This window comes from Emys orbicularis, chromosome 3 (genome assembly GCF_028017835.1).
Source record: "Emys orbicularis isolate rEmyOrb1 chromosome 3, rEmyOrb1.hap1, whole genome shotgun sequence".
Lineage (NCBI taxonomy): Eukaryota > Metazoa > Chordata > Testudines > Emydidae > Emys > Emys orbicularis.
Window position 1 is genome coordinate 180901913 of NC_088685.1, and position 24057 is coordinate 180925969.

Below are 24057 nucleotides of genomic sequence, written 5' to 3' on the forward strand. Positions count from 1 at the left end.
ACAGGAAGGCAGCCTAAAGTAAGTGTGATTTCTGTGTTAAGACATCAACTTAGTGTGAAGTATTAAAATTCCAATTCTTCTTCTCCGCACTTAGGACAGTCACAATAGAATGGTCTACTGTGTTATACAACCCATCCCGGTATATGCAGCATCATTTATTCACAACTAGGTTAGGAGAGTGTTTAGCCAGTCAATGGTTCTGAAGAAAGAACCCTCAAGTGCAGGTAATGATGAGTGATCAAAATAAGGTGGTTATCTAAACCCACTGTAGATTTCTGAATGAATTCTTATTAGGAAGAAACAAATAATTTAATCTACACACTGTGTATAAATAATTCAGTGAGCACATTAATCCTTTAAGTGAAAAAAGATTGAATCTAGCCTCCTGGTCTTAAGCTCTCTCACAAAATGGCCACACTCATTTGGCACAGTGATGTAATCTCTGCTCCAGGGAAGCTGTGACTGACTAACCAGTGAAGGTGGTCTGCCGTAGCTTTGAAGCAATGTAGTAAAGTTTGCCAGCTATACTTTCATTACTATAGTCAAGGACTCTGGGATGCTCAATCCCGGGAGTTGTGCTCCCGGAAGATATGTTGGCACATTGTAACACAAAGGTAATTTTTAAAAACCAATTGTCACGTTTAATTTTAGATGAGTTTATTCGTAACTCACAGAGAGGTGTGAGCCAACCAATGAACCAACTGCAGCAGCGACAGCAGCAACTCTCATGTGGAAGCCCTGGTGATAATCAGAAAGCAGCATTCTCCCCTCAGTTTTACAATTCCCATTATCAGAACTTCAATGTTCAACCAACTCATAAAAAGTCAGGTAAGGGGCTATCACAGACAAATGAGAAAACAGTTTTGCTCTTTGGTTTCAATACAGATATGAGGACTGATGGCTTATAAAGGGGAGTTAGAGGACAATGAACTTCAGCCCAAATCTGTATAGTTCATATTATACTGAAGTGATGAAATTCTGAATATATATATAAGTTTATATCTAGTTTGACAGTTTGTGCATAAATCCCACAACTGTGTGTCTCTAGGCCATATCTTATGCACAAACTTACACACTTCATATAAATTTAACTCAGTGTTTTGTTTTTTCTCTCTCTCTCTCTGAATATATATATGTGTGTACATTTAATATGAACATTTATATTGCACACACTATCAATCAAGTATTTCAATAACACCCATCAGCACAGTCTCGACAGGAAGCCCCATGCATGTATGTACTTATATAAAATTCTTCCTCCCCAAAAATGGAATTCGACGTGATCCAACCCAACAACTTTGCCCCCTGTGTGACGCTTAAGTTAAATGGAGATTGAACCAGGGAACTCTGTATGAACTGGCAGCTCAGAATCCTCCCATCAGATTGTAGCATAGAAGCTGCCAAAATAGCCATTTCTGGAATGCCATTAACCAGGCCTGATTTTAGTCAGTGCATCCACATTGTTGCAGACCCACTAGTCATGCACAAACTCTCCCCTGCTAGCCTGTACCTTATTCCTCTTCTGTGTGACCATGTAAGCCCCTGTGCAGTGGATCGATGGTGGTTCTGCTGCATTTAGAGCATTCCAACCCCAGAGAAGCAGGAGAGATGGCTCTGACCCTTGAAAAGCATTAATTTTAAATATCCAAAGTTGAAAATCTAAATGGCCATGCATTGGCATCTGTATCCTTGAGAACCCATGAGTGGATACGCTTCAAAATAAGTGTCCAAAGGCATAACTGTCAGTGGAAACCTATATAGATTTAGGCAAAGGGTAAGTAAGCCTCACGCATTCCTCTAAAATTATACCTCGCTAACATCAGATAGAGCCATTTTTCCTTTAATAAGGACTGTTGTTTAGCAAATGTATTAAAATATATCGGCTAAAATAACAGGCTTACAATGCCTTGCTAGTGCATGATTCACAGTTCAACAGGCACATTAAATGACATTATAGCAGTTCATTTTTCTGACTGTAATGAAAATCTTCCTAAACAAATTTAACAAGAATTAAAAAAAAAACAAATTTCAACAGTGAGTGGAGAAAACTTGTCCACTATTGCCTTTTCCCAGCACCCAGTACTGTCTGTGTCCTCTTTATATCAAGTTATAGCTGAATTCTCTCCATTTCTTACTGTCCTTTCCTCCATATACTTGGACTTCGTAACTTTGATCTCAACAAAATCTGACGCCCACCATCAATCTTGGTAAATAAAGGAATAAAAGTTGAAATGACATAGCGCAACGTTAAATATGATTATCGCAGTTCTTTTTCATAGTTATAAATGTAACAATTGTGTAACTTCAGAGTGATTTTATGTTTGGCAGCTTGTGCATACATTTTTCCCTGCAACTGAAAGTATGAACAAACAGCTTACTACAACAACAGCACAATCACAGAAGTGAGTCATAGTTCAGCAGACGTAGGTTTGACTTTATTTTATGGTCCTTTTTTAAAAAAAAATTAGATGAGGTACATGACTGCAATTGGTGCTAATTCAGAAAACTATGTGGTTTACTACAGGTTTCCTGTTTTGAACTAGAATGATTTCCCCTTTAAAAAAGAAAATCTAAATGACAAGGAAAAGAAAACATGTTTCACTTCTTGCTAAAATTTCAACATGTGAGATTATTCTCAGTTTTAAATGTTGTTTGGCATACATAGATTTGAACTGGAAGATGTAATGCTGTTTTCAGGTGCCTGAATGTTATAGAATACCAAAGAAAGCTAAATGAGGGAAAAGTTAACCTTCCCCACTCTGTTTAGATAGGCATCATTCACTATTTTACACTTTTTCTTTAACACTCTATTTCAGGAGTGACAAGTCGTCTGCTTGGGCAGTCTTATGAACCCTATTTGTTGCCTGAATTGACCAGATATGACTGTGAGGTGAATGTCCCTGTTTTGGGCAGTTCTACACTTCTGCAAGGATGTGATTTGCTCAGAGCTCTTGACCAGGCAACCTGAGTAACCTTGCACTATTCCTTGGCCTATACTGTTCAAAACAGCGTCAGTTTTTAAATATATTTTTTCAAGTAGACAATTTCTAATACCCAATACACTTTTACAAGATTTTACTTATGTATTGAACTTGTCCACATTACCAAATAGTGGCCTTTTTGAAGTTACTCACTTTATTATTCTTATTAAAAATATACATCTACTGTATTTTTCTCTATTTCAATAAAAGTGTTCTTTAGAAAATTTATATTATTTCCCCTCCTGCCTGACTTGTAATTTATATTCTCTGACATTTTCTTCAGTATTCATGCTAACAAAACTGTGGTGTAAATGTCTCTCTAATACTTTGGCTCCTGTACTGCAAAGATTGATTTTTATTGCCAAAGATAAATGAAAACAAACAAAAAAATCTGCTTTCCAACCACAGTTTGTGTTGACCTTCTAAATTAAAATGCTCCATGCCCCTATTGTGTTTGTACTCTCTATTTCCCAGCACTAATTATATTGTAAATTAACATCTTTGGGGAAAAAAATAAAAGACCTCACACCACCACTTTCTGACTCTCTCTCCCTAAATCAGATACTATTTGCTGAAAGAAATGTGAAGGGTAAACTGCAGAGTTTGTGGGTATCTGCAAAAGTTGCACAGTGTAGCTTTGTTTCCCTAACATGGGCTAGATCCTCAGCTGCTGAAACTGGTGTTGCTCTATTGCTGTATAGAGAGCTACATTGTCGTATGCTAGCAGAGGCTCTGCACCTAGGTCTTCATCTGTGATGGGGTTTCATGGGTTTTTTTTGGAGGGGGCTATTTCTTTTCTTTTTTTACACAAAATGTAACTGAATTTTTGAAATTTCTGTTTGGGTTATTATGTATTGGTACTTTTGTTATGGCTAAGACATAGAACCAGAACCATACTCACTTTTTAAGCTGTTTTTGGCTAGCGCTGGTAACACTCATGATGGTGTTGCCAATATTGCAGGACTGTAAGGATTTGTCCAAAGGCCAGTACTAACACTGCTAATTACCAATTAAGTTGATCTTTTTTGTGAGTGCATTTTATATGCTAGATAGCAACATAATCCACACTCATGACACATTAAAAATAAAAGTTAAAATAGTATTTCCCTTTGCCTTTTACTGAGTTACCCTAGTAAAAATAAGATGTTAAGAGTGTTGGGCCGGGAGGGTTTTCTTTAGTATTTTTAGCTTTCCTTGTATTGTTGATAGCCTTTCAAGTACACATAATCTTACAGTATGTCGTCATAAGGCAATCGGACATCTTCAGAACCACCATAAAAACAACTCTTGTTATCATGAATTTATTTAAAGGGCAAGGATTCAGTTTTGTTCCCGGAAACCTCTTTGCCTTTGTTGGAAAATAAGAGTAATGATATTGCTCTGTAAAGTCTAGATGTTCAGTGGAAAACCAAGAAAGGAAGGGCAAGGACCAAATCCCCGATAGTAGACATGTTAAGACAAACTATTTCCTCGTGCCCCTAAGCTAACAGATCCTCCACTGATGTAAATCAGTGCCAGTTTACACCAGCTGAAAATCTGGCCCTTAAAGTTGTCCCCAAACTCAAAGCCATTCTACTCAGACTTCCAGCTCCACTGAAGTCTATGTTCCATCAAATCCCTTTGTACTATGCACTAACATTTGCAGGTAGGGAGCATTGTGTTCATTGAGCACTTCAGAGCTCATTGTGTTTAAGTGATACTTAACCTTACAGACTTACAAACTGAAAAAATAATTGAAAACCTTTTCTGTTGTTGGTACATGTAAAAAAAAGTTATTAGTGTCCCTCAGTACCTTTGAGAACTTTTTACCAAAAATAAGTTACTTTTAAAAGGAACCTATTGCTAAGTGAGAAAAAAAAAACATTCAAAAGTATCTGATGATACTTAGCAAAGCAGCTTTGACAAATCTGCAGTGGTAATGACTTGAGTGCTTGAAGGGTTAATGACACTTAAATATTGCTCTTTTATTTTTTGTTTGTTTGTGTAATTTCAGCATTAAAGATGTTATACCGTAACAGTTTACTAGACACTCAAATATTCCATGCTTAATATTAACCAAACCTAGCATCATTATTTTATGATCTATATTTCTGAATTTTTATTGACAATATAATGACTGTATGGGAACTTTAACTTGATAAGGAAATGTATTTTGACACTGATACCTTATTAAAGTATACTGATCCGAAATTCTTTGTGACTCTTGTTTGCTATGAATTTGTCACTTGATGTATTATTGTAAAACAAAGTATTTATTAAATTATTTATAGAAAATGAAGGTTTGCATTGATCTTTAAAAGCTTGAAAGAAGAACAAAAGCTACCCACATTTAAAAACTAGAAAAGAATATTAGAGCAACATCAACCAAAGGCATAAAGACACGGTGTTGTATTATCAACGTTTCCATTCAATAACTTCAACGGATCCTGGACCAGCCCTCAGCATGCGGAGGGTTAAAGATAAATTCCCATACCTTCAAACATATCATGCCATTGAATCTGACTGTTATTTCAATAGGGACTGTTTTAAAACTTAGGGTATAATATGACCCACTGAATTTAGAAAATCAATAGAAATTTGCCAGAGTGAGTACATGCAATAGTTTGATTTAACGAGTACCGTAGATAATGATCTTAGACACTGAACTGCCACTCACTGCATTTATTCTTTTATACTTTTATTCATTTATTCTCTTATACTTTTACCTTTGATTTGTAGTGTTTGACAACAGTAGTCAAGCCTATCGTACTGCTAGCAACCAGGGTGCCTCTATGAATCATGATTTTCCTAATAAATTCTTTTCTCCCACTGCCTTGGATGAAGTTTCTGTCTCAGATGTCAGGACCTTCATGCAAGCTCCCTCCCCAGGGTTTAGATTGGAATGCCAACAAGCATGTCAGCTCTTTTCCTAAGGTTTTTACCAAAGCACATCCATGGACAGGCCATTCAAAGGCAGCAAATACCCTGGAGGAAAACTGATCACTGATGCGGAGCATCCGCAGTTCCAACGGAAGCCAATATGAGCTGCAAGTGCTTAGCAGTTCCAATCATTGTCTAACATGCGATATGTATAGCGCTCCTACAGAAGCACTGTACAAACATTAACAAACCATCACAGCAGCCTGTAGGATAGGGAGGTATTATTGACTCCATTTTACAGATAGGCAATCAGCCAGTGACTTGCCCTCACATAATCCCTGTTAGAAAGTGTTCTTGCCAAGACATCCTCTTTCTCTCACCCCATGCCATTTCTCATGCTCCCCCCCCCCCAATTTGAAGAGCTCTGACTTTCTCTTGCAGGAGTGAAATTAGGAAGGCCAAATCACACTTGGAGTTGCAGCTAGCAAGAAATGTTAAGAGTAACAAGAAGGGGTTTCTTCAGGTATGTTAGCAACAAGAAGAAAGTCAAGGAAAGTGTGGGCCCCTTACTGAATGAGGGAGGCAACCTAGTGACAGAGGATGTGGAAAAAGCTAATGTACTCAATGCTTTTTTTGCCTCTGTCTTCACGAACAAGGTCAACTCCCAGATGACAACGCTGGGCAGCACAGCGTGGGAAGGAGGTGACCAGCTCTCTGTGGAGAAAGAAGTGGTTTGAGACTATTTAGAAAAGCTGAATGAGCACAAGTTCATGGGGCTGGATGCGCTGCATCCAAGGGCACTAAAGGAGTTGGCGGATGTGATTGCGGAGCCATTGGCCATTATCTTTGAAAACTCATGGCGATCCGGGGAGGTCCCGGATGACTGGAAAAAGGCTAATGTAGTGCCCATCTTTAAAAAAGGGAAGGAGGAGGATCCGGGGAACTACAGGCCAGTCAGCCTCACCTGAGTCCCTGGAAAAATCATGGATCAGGTCCTCAAGGAATCAATTCTGAAGCACTTAGAGGAGAGGAAAGTGATCAGGAACAGTCAGCATGGATTCACCAAGGGCAAGTCATGCCTGACTAACCTAATTGCCTTCTATGACGAGATAACTGGCTCTATGGATGAGGGGAAAGCAGTGGACGTGTTATTCCTTGACTTTAGCAAAGCTTTTGATACGGTCTCCCACAGTATTCTTGCCAGCAAGTTAAAGAAGTATGGGCTGGATGAATGGACTATAAGGTGGATAGAAAGCTGGCTAGATCATTGGGCTCAATGGGTAGTGATCAATGGCTCCATGTCTAGTTGGCAGCCGCTATCAAGCGGAGTGCCCCAAGGGTCAGTCCTGGGGCCGGTTTTGTTCAATATCTTCATTAATGATCTGGAGGATGGCGTGGACTGCACCCTCAGCAAGTTTGCAGATGACACTAAACTGGAAGGAATAGTAGATATGCTAGAGGGTAGGGATAGCATACAGAGGGACCTAGACAAATTAGAGGATTGGGCCAAAAGAAATCTGAAGAGGTTCAACAAGGACAAGTGCAGAGTCCTGCACTTAGGAAGGAAGAATCCCATGCCTGGCTACAGACGGGGGACCGAATGGCTAGGCAGCAGTTCTGCAGAAAAGGACCTAGGGGGTTACAGTGGACAAGAAGCTGGATATGAGTCGACAGTGTGCCCTTGTTGCCAAGAAGGCTAATGGCATTTGGGGCTATATAAGTAGGGGCATTGCCAGCAGATTGAGGGACGTGATCATTCCCCTCTATTCGACATTGGTAAGGCCTCATCTGGAGTACTGTGTCCAGTTTTGGGCCCCACACTACAAGAAGGATGTGGAAAAATTGGAAAGAGTCCAGCGGAGGGCAACAAAAATGATTAGGGGGCTGGAGCACGTGATTTATGAGGAGAGGCTGAGGGAATTGGGATTCTTTAGTCTGCAGAAGAGAAGAATAGGGGGGGATTTGATAACTGCTTTCAACTACCTGAAAGGGGGTTCCAAAGAGGATGGATCTAGACTGTTCTCAGTGGTACCAGATGACAGAACAAGGAGTAATGGTCTCAAGTTGCAGTGGGGAAGGTCTAGGTTGGATATTAGGAAACACTATTTCACTAGGAGGGTGGTGAAGCACTGGAATGAGTTACCTAGGGAGGTGGTGGAATCTCCTTCCTTAGAGGTTTTTAAGGTCAGGCTTGACAAAGCCCTGGCTGGGATGATTTAATTGGGGATTGGTCCTGCTTTGAGCAGGGGATTGGACTAGATGACCTCCTGAGGTCCCTTCCAACCCTGATATTCTATGATATTCTATGATTCTTACACGGAGCATCCATCAGCCCCACGTTCAAATACCTAGTCCAAACCTGCTTCCTTTGCCTAGCTTTGTCACTTATGGACCATCGGGCCTTGCTGTTGTATTGGTGTGTATAAGTTTATTCAGACATCTGACTCTGGGTGCATAAGCCACAGTGAGCACCCAAGACACCAGCCAAAAGCAATACATGTTTTATATATAATAATGGCACCATCATCTATGGACCCAAAAGCAAGCCACAACAAGAGAAGCTAATGGATTATTATTAAGGGTAAATTAACTTGAGAGCAGCAGATTTCTTCTTTTAACTATAAATGTATTTGTAGATGAATAAGGATTTCCTCACTGACCTCTCTTAGCTGATCAAGTAGCACATTAAGGACCATGATATTAAGACTTCTTCCTTCTCCACTTAATTGGTCTTACTGAAAGCATTAAACAGCCCAAAGCAAGGCAAGGAAAAGTGAAAAAGCAAGTTTAATCAATAAATCTAACAAGAACTGGGGAAATATTTATAGATAACACAGTAAACCAAGGAGTTCACTAAACACATCTTAAAGCCAGATCATAGCTTCTTTCTAACCCATAACTTGAGAAGGCAGCTGGGAGAAGCCACTCTGGCTCTAGAAAGGGAAGCTGCAGGAACAAGCAAAGCCTTCCAAACTCCATCTGAAAAATGGTGGCTAGGTTTGGTGTCCCCCCGTCCCCCCAGAAAAAACCACTGACGGCTACTGTTGTGCATGTGCACGTGTGGTCGGTACTAATCACAAAAGCTCAGTCTCCTGTGCCTAGACTCCATTAAACAATGGACTCATTAACTGTCATCACCACACTGAAATATCAACAGGTTACCACTGCCTTTCCCTGCTTATGCAGGTTCCTGAACTAATGGTATGTTGCATCTCACAGTACGGCCAGGTCTCGACTACAAACTGCTGCCAGCATAGCTATGTCAGTCAGGGGTGTGAAGAGGTGTAAGTCCCTGACTGATACAACTGTGCTGGCAAAACCCCTAATGTAAACACAATTCTAGTTTATTCCAGTCCCTCCCCCCTTATTTCCCCAGTGTGGACTCAGGTTTGCCCCTATGAACTGTGTCACCCTAGGAGTGCTTTGCCAGCGGCAGAGCGCTCCTAGTAAGAGCTGGCCTAAGTCAAGATCATTTAACTACATCGCTCTAGCTTGCAACGAACCATTTTTATTTCTTTGGCCAATTGTGTCCACTTCAAGTAGTCAGGCACAGCTCCTGCAGCAGAAGAACTTGCTCAGCTGTTACGCTACCACCTGATTCAGTAGAACTAGCACTAGTTCCAGTATTCTTCCAGTATTCTATTACCATTATTTATAGTCTGGTAGCGCCCACAGGCGTCAATCCTGGCTGAGGCCCAGTTGTACTAGGCACCGCATAAATACGTACGTAAATGTGGTCCCTGCCTGGTAGAGTTTACAGTCTCATTAAAGACACGTTGAACCAAGTGACTGAGAACCAAGGGAAGAGATATCATGTGGTTACTCAGCCTAATGACTTGCAGACCTTGCGAGTTATAAAACAGTTAAAGTTGTCCTCTTTTAAATCATTTAAAAATTCCTCTGACAAACAGTAAATCCCTGTGCTCCCTTCCTAGGGACTCCTTAGAAGGTCACTTCAGCTGGGAAAGTCAGTGCTTGTGTGGGAAGAGGCAGCTGCAATTGGTGATGAGCCCTCAAAGTCCTGGGTTCCCAGGGCAGGGGGGGTTGCTGCCCGCTAGTGTTGTATTACTCTGCTTATACTGCTCCCTGAGCTCATGGGTTCCCATACAGAACATGAAAGGCTGAGTGAACATAAATTATGTCGTATACTGGAAGAATTGGTTCGCTCTCTGTATTTTTGTACATCAGTGTCACTCCTTCAGCCCATACTGGAGAACATGGCACAATGGCTGAGGTAGCCCAGGTCAGAGGCATTCTTAGCGAGATAATGCCAATCAAATTCCTGGGCCTGTTGTATTTCATAATAGAATTAATCACCTTTCTGACTGAAGTTTCTTATCTATTTCTTGAAAGATCTTGTTTGAGGCTTTTCAAACATAACAAATCAGTGCCAGACCTGACATCCAAAAACTTATCCTTAGGAATGACAAATTGGAAGGGGTAAATGTTTGTGTCTTTAGAAACAAAGCTGCAGAGAAATGAGACCTACATCCCTGAAGCTGCCATGAAACAGAAGGATGCCGGATTCATCGGGCTACAGCAATCCCCTGTCACACAGTTTCAGTGTGTTGGACCACACACCCCCACCTCCACCAGCCTAGTATTAAAAAAAGAATTGCCCATTATGACACTATACAAACCCTCACTCTGCTAGATAACTTACACAGGGCTTGAGTGAGGTGGAAAAAGCAGAGTGGCACCCTAGGTCTGTGATTGCTTCTACAAATACATTTACATACCATCACATCCACAACAAGTGCCAGCGCCCAAGCAGGGCTGCCCAGAGGATTCGGGGGACTGGGGCAAAGCGGGGGAGCTACAGCGCTTGTACTCACCCGCCGGCGGTCCGGGTCTTCGGCGGCATTTCGGCGGCAGAGGACCCTTCAGTCGCTCCGCGTCTTCGGCAGCACTGAAGGACCCGCCGCCGAAATGCCGCCGAAGACCCGGACCACCGCCGGGCCAGGGCTCACGGGGCCCCTGCGGGGCCTGGGGCAAATTGCCCCACTTGCCCCCCTCCCCCTCCGGGCGGCCCTGCACCCAAGCATGTGTTACAAGGGTTGTAGACCTGAGGCCACCTGCCTTTGAGGATGTATTGCACTTGGTGGAAACACTGTTGTCATTGTTCTATAGCACGGCAGTGGCAGAATGTTCGCTTTCTCCAATGAACTGAATCAAAATAAGCCCATGTGTAAGCAAGCAGCAAAGCACACGCTGGTACAAGCAAATGGCCCAAGAATAGATGCTTTCCAGGCCCATCAGACTATTCCTCTTGTTTTAAAGGGGTACCAGAAACACACCATTTGTGGATAGAACCACAATGAGCAGTCAACAGCAGGCAGCTCTACCTGATGCCAGGATTCAGTGCTATTCTGCATGAGCAGCTCTAGACTCCTAGCTAGATGGATATCTGTGAATTTCTACTTGAATGGGAAATGATTGTTCCATAGTGTCAATGCTAACTCTTAGGCTTACATTGCTGCTAGCAACGGCATTTTACTGAAGCAAGGAAAGGAACTAAACATACAAGAGCACATGAGAGCTAGACAGAAACACAAAAAATGGGAGACTGGAAATGTGAAATCAAGGCACAACAGTCCAAAACAGAGCAGCATAAAAGTAAGAGAAATGTCTTTAGCTAATCTCAGGGGCAACAATGTTTCATTCAAATTGACTAGCGAGAGGACGAGACCAAACAGCAAGAACTAGGACAACCAAATCTGAAGACTTAGCTACCATTAGGCAAGGGATCAGAATTTTTTCCAGTCTATCATTTCCCTAAAGCCTTGAAACAACTGTCTCAAGGCATCTTTATTCACAGGTATTCATGGATTATAGATTCCCCTGTGTCAGGATGCAGCAGGGTTGGTGGACACAGAAGCTTTTGCTTCTAGGTCACCAGTTCAAAACTGGCTCACACTGGGGAATGAGTCAAGGTCATTAGCAGTGAAGGCTGTTTGATACAGTTTTTCAGAGGCTCTAGAGTTTAGATTTTTTTTTAATCTAACGTGAGTATTTATTTCTAGGCAAATTATATCTTTTCTTTTTTAGTATCACTGAAGTCAATGGGACTACTCGTGTGCTTGAGTGTTTTGTTGGGTCGGGGCTAAGTAATGTGAATTGCATGAAAGGTGATGTTTTTAATGTTTATACTGTTTCCGTTTTTTTCTGGTCACTAACTTTAAACAGAGAAGACTGTCAAAGCAGTCTTGCAATATTATTACAGAACTTTACCAGTCTGGGCACCAAAGCAACTCATCTGTCTTTTACTATGATCAATGGAGGAGATTTAAAAAAACCAAACCAAACCAAACAAACAACACCGCAAGTTTTACTCACCCATCAAAAAATAGTTTGATCACCCTGGGCGAGAAGGGCCGAGAATGCCAACATCATCTTTACAGTAAGAAATTATAGGCACATCAAGGGAAAAAAGTCACTGGACTACTGCAGAAAACCACTGGAATAACCTCAAGTTCTGAATTTGCAAAAATCAATTATATCGGTTTTATTATACCAGCTCATTTGATGAATAAAAATGTGCTTATGGTGAGAAAAAAAAATCACTAAGTATAGCACCTTGCTATTCCTCTTGTGTATGTGCTAAGTCACAGCTGCCTAGTTTTCTGTCAAAAAGTGTTCATTTCAGAATTAATAAAGCTATAGAAGACCAGAGCACACACTGCTGTATTTGATGCTTGTGCCAGAATAAACTAAAACCAGCTACATTCTGATTAGAGAGGCTTCATTGTCAATGATGGTTGATGACATTGTACATCTCACTCGCTCTCTCCACGCACACACGCACGCATGCACACAGATAAATTAAGGTTGTAAAGTTAAGCACTCAAAAGTTCGGAAATGCTAGAATTAAGGTTGCCTGGGCCCATATTATTACTGATAGAGCTGGCAGTGATGCCCATAGTTTAACTAGTCTGAAACTTTCCATGGTAAGCTTGTTTTCAGTTAGTCACAGCTTTGCCAAACTGTAACCATTTGGGCTGAAAATTTTCCATGCCAGGTGTCTGCCTCAGACTGAATTTTTAAAAAAAGTTTCAGCTAAAACAGTTCAGCCATTCCCACGAAAGAGATTAGGGAAAATGTATTGTTTTGCCCGTTTTAATTTTGTACATGCTGTTACCTGGCATTTCTTAACTTTTAAGTGCTTATCTTTGAAACCTTAACATTCATTTAACATCTGTTTTTAGCTGTTAGACACAGAGAGCAGAAGAAAAACAGCACTATGTTCAGCTAGCAGAAGGAATTGCAGAACTGGTTGTTAACGCCACCCTCCACCCCCCCATGTCAACTTGGAAATTGAGCAAATTTGATATGAAAAGTCATCTGGACAAATTCTGCTTGCTGTCATACCATTTGTGAGCCCTTTAAAGTCAATGGATTTGCACCAATATAACTGAAAGCAGAATGCAACCTCCAGATGGAAAACACTAAACAACAAGATGTCATTTACACAGTCAGTTTTCAGAGCAGAACCTCACTGTGAGGCTTCAGAACACTCTTTGTGTCTGGGGGAATAAGAAGAGCAATCAGCATTTATACAGCGATATAGAGAAGCCCAATACTGTACATAACAATTTATTTCTTGCTTCCAGTTTGGGTAAATTTTAAGACGGTTGAAGCAACAGCTTAATCTTTCCTCTTGTTGCATAGCAATGAATCTAGTAGGTCCTTGTATTGCTTTCGGTTTCCAGAGCAAAACCTAGTTAGACCATGTCCAGCGCTAATCAAATAAGTAGGGCTGTAAAGCGATTAAAAAAAAATTAATCGCAATTAATCGTGTGGTTAATCGGACTGTTAAACAATAGAATGTCATTTATTTAAATATTTTTGGATGTTTTCTACATTTTCAAATATATTGATTTCAATTACAACACAGAATACAAAGTGTACAGTGCTCACTTTATATTTATTTTTGATTACAAATGTTTGCATTGTAAAAAACAAAAGAAATAGTATTTTTCAATTCCCCCATTACAAGTACTGTATTGCAATCTCTTTATAATGAAAGTTGAATTTACAAATGTAGAATTATGTACAAAAAGTAACTGCATTCAAAAATAAAACAATGTAAAACTTTAGAGCCTACAAGTGCACTCAGTCCTACTTCTTGTTCAGCCAATCGCTCAGAGAAACAAGTTTGTTTACATTTGCGGGCGATAATGCTACCTGCTTCTTATTTACAGTGTCACATGAAAGTGAGCACAGGCATTCGAATGGCACTTTTGTAGCCGGCATTGCAAGGTATTTACGTGCCAGATGTGCTAAAGGTTCATAGGTCTCTTCATGCTTCAACCACCATTCCAGAGGTCATGCATCCATGCTGATGACAGGTTCTGCTCCATAATGATCCAAAGCAGTGTAGACCAATTCATGTTCATTTTCATTGTCTGAGTCAGATGCCACCAGCAGGTTGATTTTCTTTTTTTGGTGGTTCGGGTTCTGTAGTTTCCGCATCGGAGTGTTGCTCATTTAACACTTCTGAAAGCATGTTCTACACCTCATCCCTCTCAGATTTTGGAAGGCACTTCAGATTCTGAAACCTTCGGTCAAGTGCTGCATCTATCTTTAGAAATCTCACATCAGTACCTTCTTTGCGTTTTGTCAGATCTGCAGTGAAAGTATTCTTCTTCGAGTGCTTGCTCATGTTGATTCCATTCTAGGTGTGCGCGCACCACAGTGCGCGACTGTCAGAGATTTTTTCCTTAGCAGTACCCGTAGGGCTAGCTGTGGTGCCCTCTGGAGTGCCGTGCTCATGTGGCGGTATATCAGGCACGGCCAGCCCCACATCCCCTCAGTTCCTTCTTACCGCCTGTGGTGGTCAGTTGGAGCACCTTTCTTGCTTAGCAAGAGCTAGCGGGTGTCTACCATTCTGAACTTCATGCCTTAATGCCATTGTACATTCACTTTGCTCGTCTTAAGTAGTTGTTAGGAAGTTTTTAAGTACTTGTTAAGTGTTAGTAAGTTAGTAGTTAGGGTCATAGTAGGACTTTGCCCCAGGCGGGGCATGCCCCGGTCTCCTGGGTTCAAGCCCCGCTCGGATTGCAACAGGCCTATGCCTGTTAGTGACCCCCACAGCAGCTGCCTTCAGTGCCTGGGGAATCACACGTTAAGGGGTGGTGCCAGATCTGCAAAAACTTTCAGCCCTGCATCCAGAAGGAGTGGGACATCTGCCTCAGGGGTCTCCTGATGGAGTCCGTCCTCTGCCAGACTTCCGAGCCATTCAGGCAGGTCACACCGAGTGCCTCAGCCTCCATGCGCAGCGCATCGCCGGGACCCAACTCCTACTGGCACCGTTTGCCATCTCTGGCACCGAAGAAGAAGGCCAAGAAGCGCTCCCCAGCACTGAGCAAGAAGGCCCAGTGGTCATCTATCAAGGGACCCGGGCCTGCCCACCAGACTACTCTGGAGCCATGCGATCATGCCTCTCCAGCGGGGCGTCCAGCCCCCTTACAGGTCCACAACTGACTCATGGGAGCAGTATGGGACCCACACTCCTGCCTGCACTTTTGTCAGCCCAGGCTCCCCCCGGCGCAGAGAGAACACAGGTCTCCACCTGCTCCGAGGATGACCCCGGCGCCGGAGGACCCAGCTAAGGCTCCCCAAGAGGGCAAGCCCGCCATTAAGGCTCCTCAGAGGACAGGGGAACAACGCCAGTCACCGGATAGAAGACGTTGATCATCACCGCCGCATTCGGAATCCCGGGGCAGATCCCAATCGTGTTGTCAGTCACCCAGGCAAGCCTCCAGATCCTGATGGTGCTACTCTGTGGCATGGTGCCAACACTCCCCTTTCTATTCCTGGCACCACTTGCTGTCTCGACGGTTATCCTCTAGGCATCAGTCCTGATCATAAGCATGGTGGGAAAGTTTCCGGTCCCGGTCCCCCTGGCACCGGTACCGCTCTCAACGCTCCAGTTACCATGCAGTTACGCCCGGGCAATGGTCACCGGTAGCTACGACCAGCAAACAAACACAGGCATTGACGGCTCCTTGGTCACCAGAGGAGGGTTTCTCCAGTATGGAGGGCCAGTTCAGCCCATCGCCACGGTCTCATCGGTATCACTGGGCACCAGAGCCCCTCATTGGTGGTACCACAATGACAGCACAGCCAGTAGCCAGTGCAGTGGCCTTATCGGAGCGCATGAGGCGTACCGGTTCTGATGATGCCTCCTTCACAGCACTCCTCGGTGCCTGCAATGGAACATCGGACGGTGGCCCCACCGGCACCAGACCTGATACCGAAAGCCTACTCTGAGGTCAGGGGGGAGGAACCTGTGCCCACCCCAAAGCCTCTTTCTCTGACAGTGGTCGAGATCCCAGCACCTCCACCGGTGGTCCAGTCTTCCTCGTCGTCCCCAGATGAGGCGGTTGCGGGACCTTCCAGAGCTAGCCCGCTCGATAACTTCAAGGAGCATCAAGACCTTCTCCGGCATGTGGCTGAGGACTTGGGGCTTGAGGTACAGGAGATGGCAGAGCAGGAGGACACCCTCTTCAATGTTCCCTTGGCCTCTATGCCTGCCCGGGTTGCCCTGCCTGTGCATGAAGGGGTCCTCAAAATAGCCACGGTCTTGTGGCAGACCCACTCCTTCATCCCACCCACCTCGAAATGGGCCGAGAAAAAGGACTTTGTGCCGGCCAAAGGTTTTGAATACCTCTATACCCACCTGCCCCCGGGCTCGCTGGTTGTATCTGCAGCCAGCGAAAAAGACAAGCAGGTCCCCAGCTCCTCGACTCCCAAAAATAAGGACACTAAGAAATGTGATTTATTTGGGAGAAAGATTTATTCTACTGCCAGCCTGCAATTTCAGGTGGCGAATCATCAGGCCCTGCAGGGCCGGTACAATTTTAATCTCGGGGATGGTCTCAAAAAGTTCCAGGAATCCCTTCCTCCGGGTTTGGCCCCAGAGTTTGGCACTCTGGTGGAGAAGGGTACAGTGGCGGCCAGATGCAAGACAAAGCACTGATCATCCTCATAGCCCTGGCCTGGCCTCGTCATCACTGCTGAGTCTCTCCGCAGCCATCCCACTGCAGCTACCTCTTTGGCTGTATCTGCTGTCACAGAACCTGTTGCACCCGAACCCGGAGTCACTGCACTTGATGACTTGGCTGCTCTGTGGCTGAGTATGGATGAACGGGGGTGTTTTGCTAGTGTCCAGCAGGTCTTGCTGGGCAGCAGAAAACCATTCACTAGGGCTACATATGTGGCAAAGTGGAAGCGGTTCACGTGTTGGGTCTCAGACTGACACATTTGTTGGGATAAAACCCAGCTGCCGGACATCCTGGACTATTTACTGCACCTTAAGCACCAGGGTCTGTCGCGATCTTCAATCTAGCAGCCATTTCGGCATTCCACCCTCCGCTTCAAGGCCCGTCGGTCTTTGCCCATCCCATGAGGGGGCATTTCCTGAAAGGTTTGGAGCACCTTTACCCGGTCCCCCCTTGGGATCTGAATTTTGTGCTGTCCAGACTCATGAGTCCCCCCTTCGAACTCTTGGCTTCCTGCTCCCTTCTGCTTCTCTCCTGGAAGTTTGCCTTCTTGGTCCAGCTGTGTCCGCACCTGGCCTTTCTGGCAAAGGTCATCTCCTAGTTCCACACTGGTCAAGACATTTACCTACCAGTCCTTTGTCCAAAGCCTCATGTGAAAAATGAGGAGTGCAGGCTGCATACCTTGGATGTCAGACGGGCGCTGGCCTTCTACACTGATAGAACAAAGCCATTCTGTAAGTCAATGCAGTTGTTCATTGCCGTCGCTAACAGGATGAAAGGTTGCCCAGTGTCAGCCCAGAGAATCTCGTCTTGGATCATGGCCTGCATCTGCTGCAGCTATGAGCTGGTGAAGGTGCCCCCACCAGTGATCGTGACGGCTCATTCGACTAGGGCTCAGGCATCCAAGAGATCTGTCAGGCCGCAACCTGGTCGTCAGTCCCCACATCTGTGTCGCACTACGCACTGACCCAGGACACTCGAGACTATGCTGGCTTTGTGAATTCCGAGCCCACCTCTGTTGCTTCTGCTTGTGAGTCACCTAGAATGGAATTGACATGAGCAAGCACTCAAAGAATTAAAAATGGTTACCTACATTTTCATAACTGTTGTTCGAGGTGTGTTGCTCATGTCCATTCCATTACCCACCCTCCTTCCCCTCTGTCGGAGTTGTTGGCAAGAAGGAACAGAGAGGGCATAGGGCCCGTGGCACCTGGTATACCGCGGCATGAGTGCGGCACTCCAGAGAGTGCCACAGCCAGCCCTACAGGTACTGTGAAGGCAAAATCTCCGATGCCCATGCACATGGGTGCGCGCGCACCTACAATGGAATGGGTATGAGCAACACATCTCAAAGAACAACAGTTACAAAAGGTAGGTAACCGTTTTTTCTTAAAATGACAACATGTGCTGGGTCATCATCCAAGACTGCTATAACATGAAATATATGGCAGACTGCGCATAACACAGAGCAGGAGACATACAATTCTCCCCTAAGGAATTGAGTTACAAATTTTATTAACACATTCTTTTTTTAACAAGCATCATCAGCATGGAAGCATGTCCTCTGGAATGGTGGCTGAAGCATGACAGAGCATATGAATTAGGGTTACCATATTTCCACAAGCAAAAAAGAGGACACTGGGGGGGGGAGGAGCCCTGCTCTAGCCCCGCCCCTGCCCCGCCCCCATCCACTCCCTCCCACTTCCCACCCCCTGATTGCCCCCCTCAAAACCCCCAACCCCCCCCACTCCTTGTCCCCTGACTGCCCCCTCCTGGGACCCCTGCCACTAACTGCCCCCTAGGACCCCACCCCCTATTTATGTACAGGCGTGACTACCTGCCCTTTCCTGGTTATTATACGCGGCCAGTCCGCATCCACATCCAGTAATTAAATAAACTAATAATTTAAATTGGAATTTCATCCATTAATAAGTATTTATTATATAATTAAAACCATTCTATTGAAGGACAGATATTAAATAACACTAAATAAATTAATGTTCAAAACAATATTAAAAATTTGAAAATTTAGAGCATGGAAACCAAAATAGCTAAAATTTAGTTTTGGCAAGATACACGGAATGGAAACTCCGGGATCTTTACCTGTCACTGAATATAGCCATCATACCAATAGTGGAATATAAAACAAGTCTACATATACTCTCCTTAAAATTTTTACTTCTGTCCATTCCCAATAATTGTAACAAATCATTATTACCTTCACTCCACTTGCCACGCGCCCCAAGCACAAAACCAAAGAAGTGAATATTTTTACCTCCCGTTAAGTTTTTAATTTCTTCCTCTAACTCAAGATAATAAGCCACCTTCTCACTGTGGGCTTGTTCCAAACTTCCGGCATTATCCTCCCATCGCACTGTAACATCAACCACCACTGCTGTATCTCCTTTTATAAATATAATATCCGGCTTTCTTAACTCACCCTTACTATTTCTCAAATGGGGCTCTATCATTGCCTTCCACCCTAATTTACCAACCTTATCTACAACTGCAGACACTACTCTATTATGCCTTTTTATCCTAGCATTCTTAGCCTTATAACATTGTCCTGAGATATGGGGAACAGTCTCCCGCACTTTACCGCACCATCTACAAAGAGCATTCATACCTCCTCTTCCTCTTGCTAATGTCTCCCTAGTAGGATAAATATTTGCCCTAAGCTGCAATGCTGCGATATACGCTGACGATTTAACTTTACTAGAGTTTCTAAAAATCGAATTACTAATTAAATCATTTTTAAAATATTTTATCCCTATTCCCTGACATCTCAGTTCCGACCATCTTAAAAATTCCTCTTCCCTCCATTTCTTGGGATGAGATGTTACTGCACTAAATGACAATATTTTATCCACAAGATTTTCTCCTGCATATAGATAAGATAGGTCCATCCAATCATCTCTCGAGACAATATGTCTCCTCCATTTACGAATTAACATATTTGGGATTTGCACACTAAACTTAGTGAGAGCTAAGCCACCATCCCTACCTCTAGAATAAAATATCCCATCTGTGGTACACTGAGGTAAATGTAAAATCTCTTTAACTATTTTTCTAACTAACACATCAAGATCGTCTAAAAGATTAAAAGGGGGTTCTATTAAAAGAAGATTATAAAATAGCTTCGGTAAAATATATGTCTGTAAAATTAATATTTTTTGGGCCGGTTTTAATGGGGCCTTAATTAAATTCTCACTCCAATCTTTCAATTTTTCTTTAAGTACCGGTCCCCCTACACCTATCCAGGGATCTATTCTAGCTCCTAAATATTTTTCAAAATCCCCTGGTTGAACATATTCAATCTCCTCTGACCCTATCTGCCAATTATCCTTAGGATTAACTACATAGGTTTTATGTTTAGTTAAAATATGAAAGCCTTTCGTTTTCTTCACATTAACAGAGAGATTAGTATTTTTACAAAACTCCTCTAAGATACCCAAATTTTTAATCATTCCTTTATATGAGCTACTTAAAATTGCCACATCATCGGCAAAAGCCAATGACGTGACACCATTGCCATTAACATAAAAACCACTTCCTTCTACTTCTAATCTAGTTAAAAGGGGATCCATAGCAATATTAAACAAAATTGGGGACAACGGGTCACCCTGCTTGACCCCCCTCCTAATTAAAATAGACTCAGTAACTTCATCACCCACCCATACCCTAGTTGTGCAATTATCATAAAGGTCCCTAATAATATCTATAAAATGTTCATCTATACCAAATCTTCTCAACCCGGCTATTATATGTCCGTGTCCCACAGAATCAAAAGCTTTAGCCAGATCTACGAACACTATTGCAATTTCATTCCCATTTCGTTTAGCCCCTTTAATCAAATTATCTAATATAGCAATATTTTCCTCACACCCAGGGGCGGATATAAACCCTTTTTGTCTACTACATATCCTAACTGTTTCCACCAGTCTTTTTGCTAATATTTTGGTATAGATTCTAATCCAAACTGACCCAATTGTCAATGGTCTCCAAGATGTTAACTTCTTCATTTCCTCCTCATCTTGTGTCTTTGGTATTAAAATCGTTCTATTTTTCTTAAATTCATCTGGTACCTGTCTATTTAGAAACCATATATTAAAAATTTTTGTAAGTATTAAGGAGTCTAAATTAAAAATATCCCACAAATTGCTCACTTTTACTTTATCTGGGCCAGGAGCACTATCTTTTCTTATTTCTCTTAAAGCTATTCTAATCTCATCCACAGAGATCGGACTCATTAATATATCATTATCCGCATTCTCTGTGGATGATGGCCACCCTATCATACTACCATGTCCAATTGTTCCCAAAATATTCACATAGTATTCCTCAATTTCTTTCATAGGGATAGCACACTTAGCCTTATCTGGCTCTCCCATTATAATGCGAGTCAATCTTCTTCTATCCTTATCAAATAATTGTTGATAGAATTTATACTTAGCTTTCTTTGTAGCATATCTCCTAATTGCATTAAATTGCTTCCTTCTCCCCTCCTTTCTCATCTTCCCTTTTCCTTTATTCCTCAACTCTATTTGACTTTCATTTCTAGGGTCCTTTCCCTCTACTAATGAATAACATAATTTTTCCAACATTGCCCATCCGAGAGCTTTTGTTAAATCCTCCTTTAATAATCCTTCAATTTCCCCTAAACTATTTATTATTTCTCTTCCCTCCCTACTTTGTTTTCCCCGTTTACATATTTTCTCCACTAAATCCACTTCTGGATGTCCTTTTAGTGGGAAAATCCTCTCTCTTGGGGGCGGAATTTCTAATATATTTACTCTAATGTCCTCTACCTCAGTCACTTCCTCCCTATCTCCTGTTACCACTAACTTCTTCTTTGCTAATTCTCGTCTTTTATCTGATATTTGTTTATTCGTTTTGGTCCTCATCTCGCTCTCAATACATTTATTTATATTCCTTTTCCCAATATATTTCCTTTCCAACTGTATAAGCTGCGCAACCTCATCTTTGGTCCATATACGAGATCTAGTCGATCCCTCTTTGATCTTACTTTTAGCAGCCATATCTTCTTTTCTTTGCTCATTCCTCACAGCAGGGTGTCTATGTCTACAGTGTTGGCTCAATCCAGATCTAGTATGAAAACCAAGCCCACAGACCGAGCACATATGGCTCTTCATTGGGGTATCCTCCTTCTTGGGTATGCACTTGGGGTAGTGGCAAGCTATATTATGATATTGAGAAGATTTTCCACATTTACTACATACAACTCGTATGGCTTTACTTTTATGAACCACATTAATGTGTTTGGCCCATTTACCAAATGTTGGTAATATCTGGGGACATATTGGACAATTAAAACTATCAACGGGATACTCTAAATAAAAAACCCCATCCTTCCACGAACTACTTTCTAAAATATTTATATTACTACCAGTACTGTTAAGATCCTTATTACGATCCCTATTAAAATCAGTACTTGGTCTAAAACTATTTAATAAACTAGACCCATTAACTAAATGAGCATTAAGATATCCCGATTCACTAACATATGGATCATCAAATGTACTTAAATACTTAAAATCTGGATTAAAACTTTCCATAGTTAAATCATTAAAAGTGTCCCTTGTAAAAACCATCGGTAAGATAGATAAAATCTCCTCACCATGATCATCACAAACAGTCTCCTCTACCTCCTCTCCATGCTCCACTGGGAGGACTTGATTCTCACTCTCATGCTCATGAGACTTCATTATAGTCCACACCATTTTATCCATTGGTCCAGCGACCCTAATCACACCCCTAATATATTTAACACTGTCAGCCGGGGCATCAAAGCCAACAGCGGGGGCGTTATTAACCCGGTCCAGCGCCAATCCGGTATAAAAATATAAATTACTTTTTTCCATAGCTAAAAGATTTACCCTTCTCAGGGGGAAACTAACCCTTTCCAGGGGGAAACTAACCCGTACCTGGGGGAAACTTACCCTTTCCAGGGGGAAACTAACCCGTGCCTGGGGGAGACTACCCTTACCAGGGGGAATCTAACCCTTACCAGGGGGAGTCAACCCGTACCTGGGGGAGGCTACCCTTACCAGGGGGGCATCCATGTAGCACCATATGGGGCTGCCCAACCCCGTCCCACACCCCACTGAATGTGGGATGTGGGTTCGTCCTCCGCAATCCGCCTGGCTATCCAAGCCAGTTACCGACTCTCACCACGAGGAGGTAGCGGTTGGACTTGCAATCCAGAGGCTTTCCTCGAAGAGGGGTCCCAAACAGCATAATGTCGAGCTCTAACGGGCGTGTGAGAAAAGGCTCAGATCTTGGTAGGGGTTGCCCCTATTGACCGGGCTCACGCCCACCCCCACCTCACCGATAACCCATTCTCTCACTACCCTCAGGCAATGTTTCCGTCCAAGCCCGACAGCTGAGAGGGTCCAGAGACGCATGGAGAGCCATTAAGCCGCCCTGCTTCTTGTCCCCTGACTGCCCCCTCCTGAGAACCCCCTACGACCCTACCTGTCCCCTGACTGCCCCGACCCTTATCCACACCCCCACCCCATATTCACACCCCCGCCCCCAGACAGACCCCCGGGGACTCCCATGCCCTATCCAACTGCTCCCCACCCCCTGACAGGACCCCCAGAACTCCTGACCCATCCAACCCCCTCTGCTACCTGCCTGCCTCGACCCCTCTCCACACCCCTGCCCCCCTGACAGCCCCCCCAGAACCCCAGACCCATCTAACCCCCCCTGCTCCCTGTCCCTGACTGTCCCAACCCCTCTCCACACCCCTGCCCCCCTGACAGCCCCCCAGAACCCCCGACCTATCTAACCCCCCCACTCCCCGTCCCTGGCTGTCCCAACCCCTCTCCACACCCCTGCCCCCCTGACAGCCCCCCCAGAACCCCAGACCCATCTAACCCCCCTGCTCCCTGTCCCTGACTGTCCCAACCCCTCTCCACACCCCTGCCCCCCTGACAGCCCCCCCCCAACTCCCGACCCATCCAACCCCCCCTCCCTGTCCCCTGACCAGGGCCGGCTTTAAAGAGCCCAGGAATCGGGCTGCACTCCGGCCGGGGTTGCGGGGCTTGGGGCCGGGCCGGAGGTGCTCGGCCGGGGCTGGGCCAGCTTGCCCCTGCTTCTTTTCAGACTTCCGCTTTTCTGTCTATAAATAGCCGTCCGGGGGGGATTTTTAAAAATCTAAAAATGTCCGGGATTTCCCCCCGGTCGGCTAT

The 24057-nt window shown here is 43.6% G+C and overlaps 1 protein-coding gene across 3 annotated transcripts in view; it reads left to right on the forward strand.

The window, feature by feature from the left end:
* The window catches only part of EPAS1 (endothelial PAS domain protein 1), a 159668-nt gene extending 154497 nt beyond the window's left edge, over positions 1-5171 (forward strand). For all 3 annotated transcript variants that reach the window (XM_065401544.1, XM_065401545.1, XM_065401547.1), the window contains 2 exons: positions 652-828; positions 2817-5171. In XM_065401544.1, the coding sequence (XP_065257616.1) occupies positions 652-828; positions 2817-2968 (329 nt within the window). In that variant the 3' untranslated portion in view covers positions 2969-5171. The remainder of the gene's footprint in view (positions 1-651; positions 829-2816) is intronic.
* The last annotated feature ends 18886 nt before the right edge of the window (positions 5172-24057 follow it).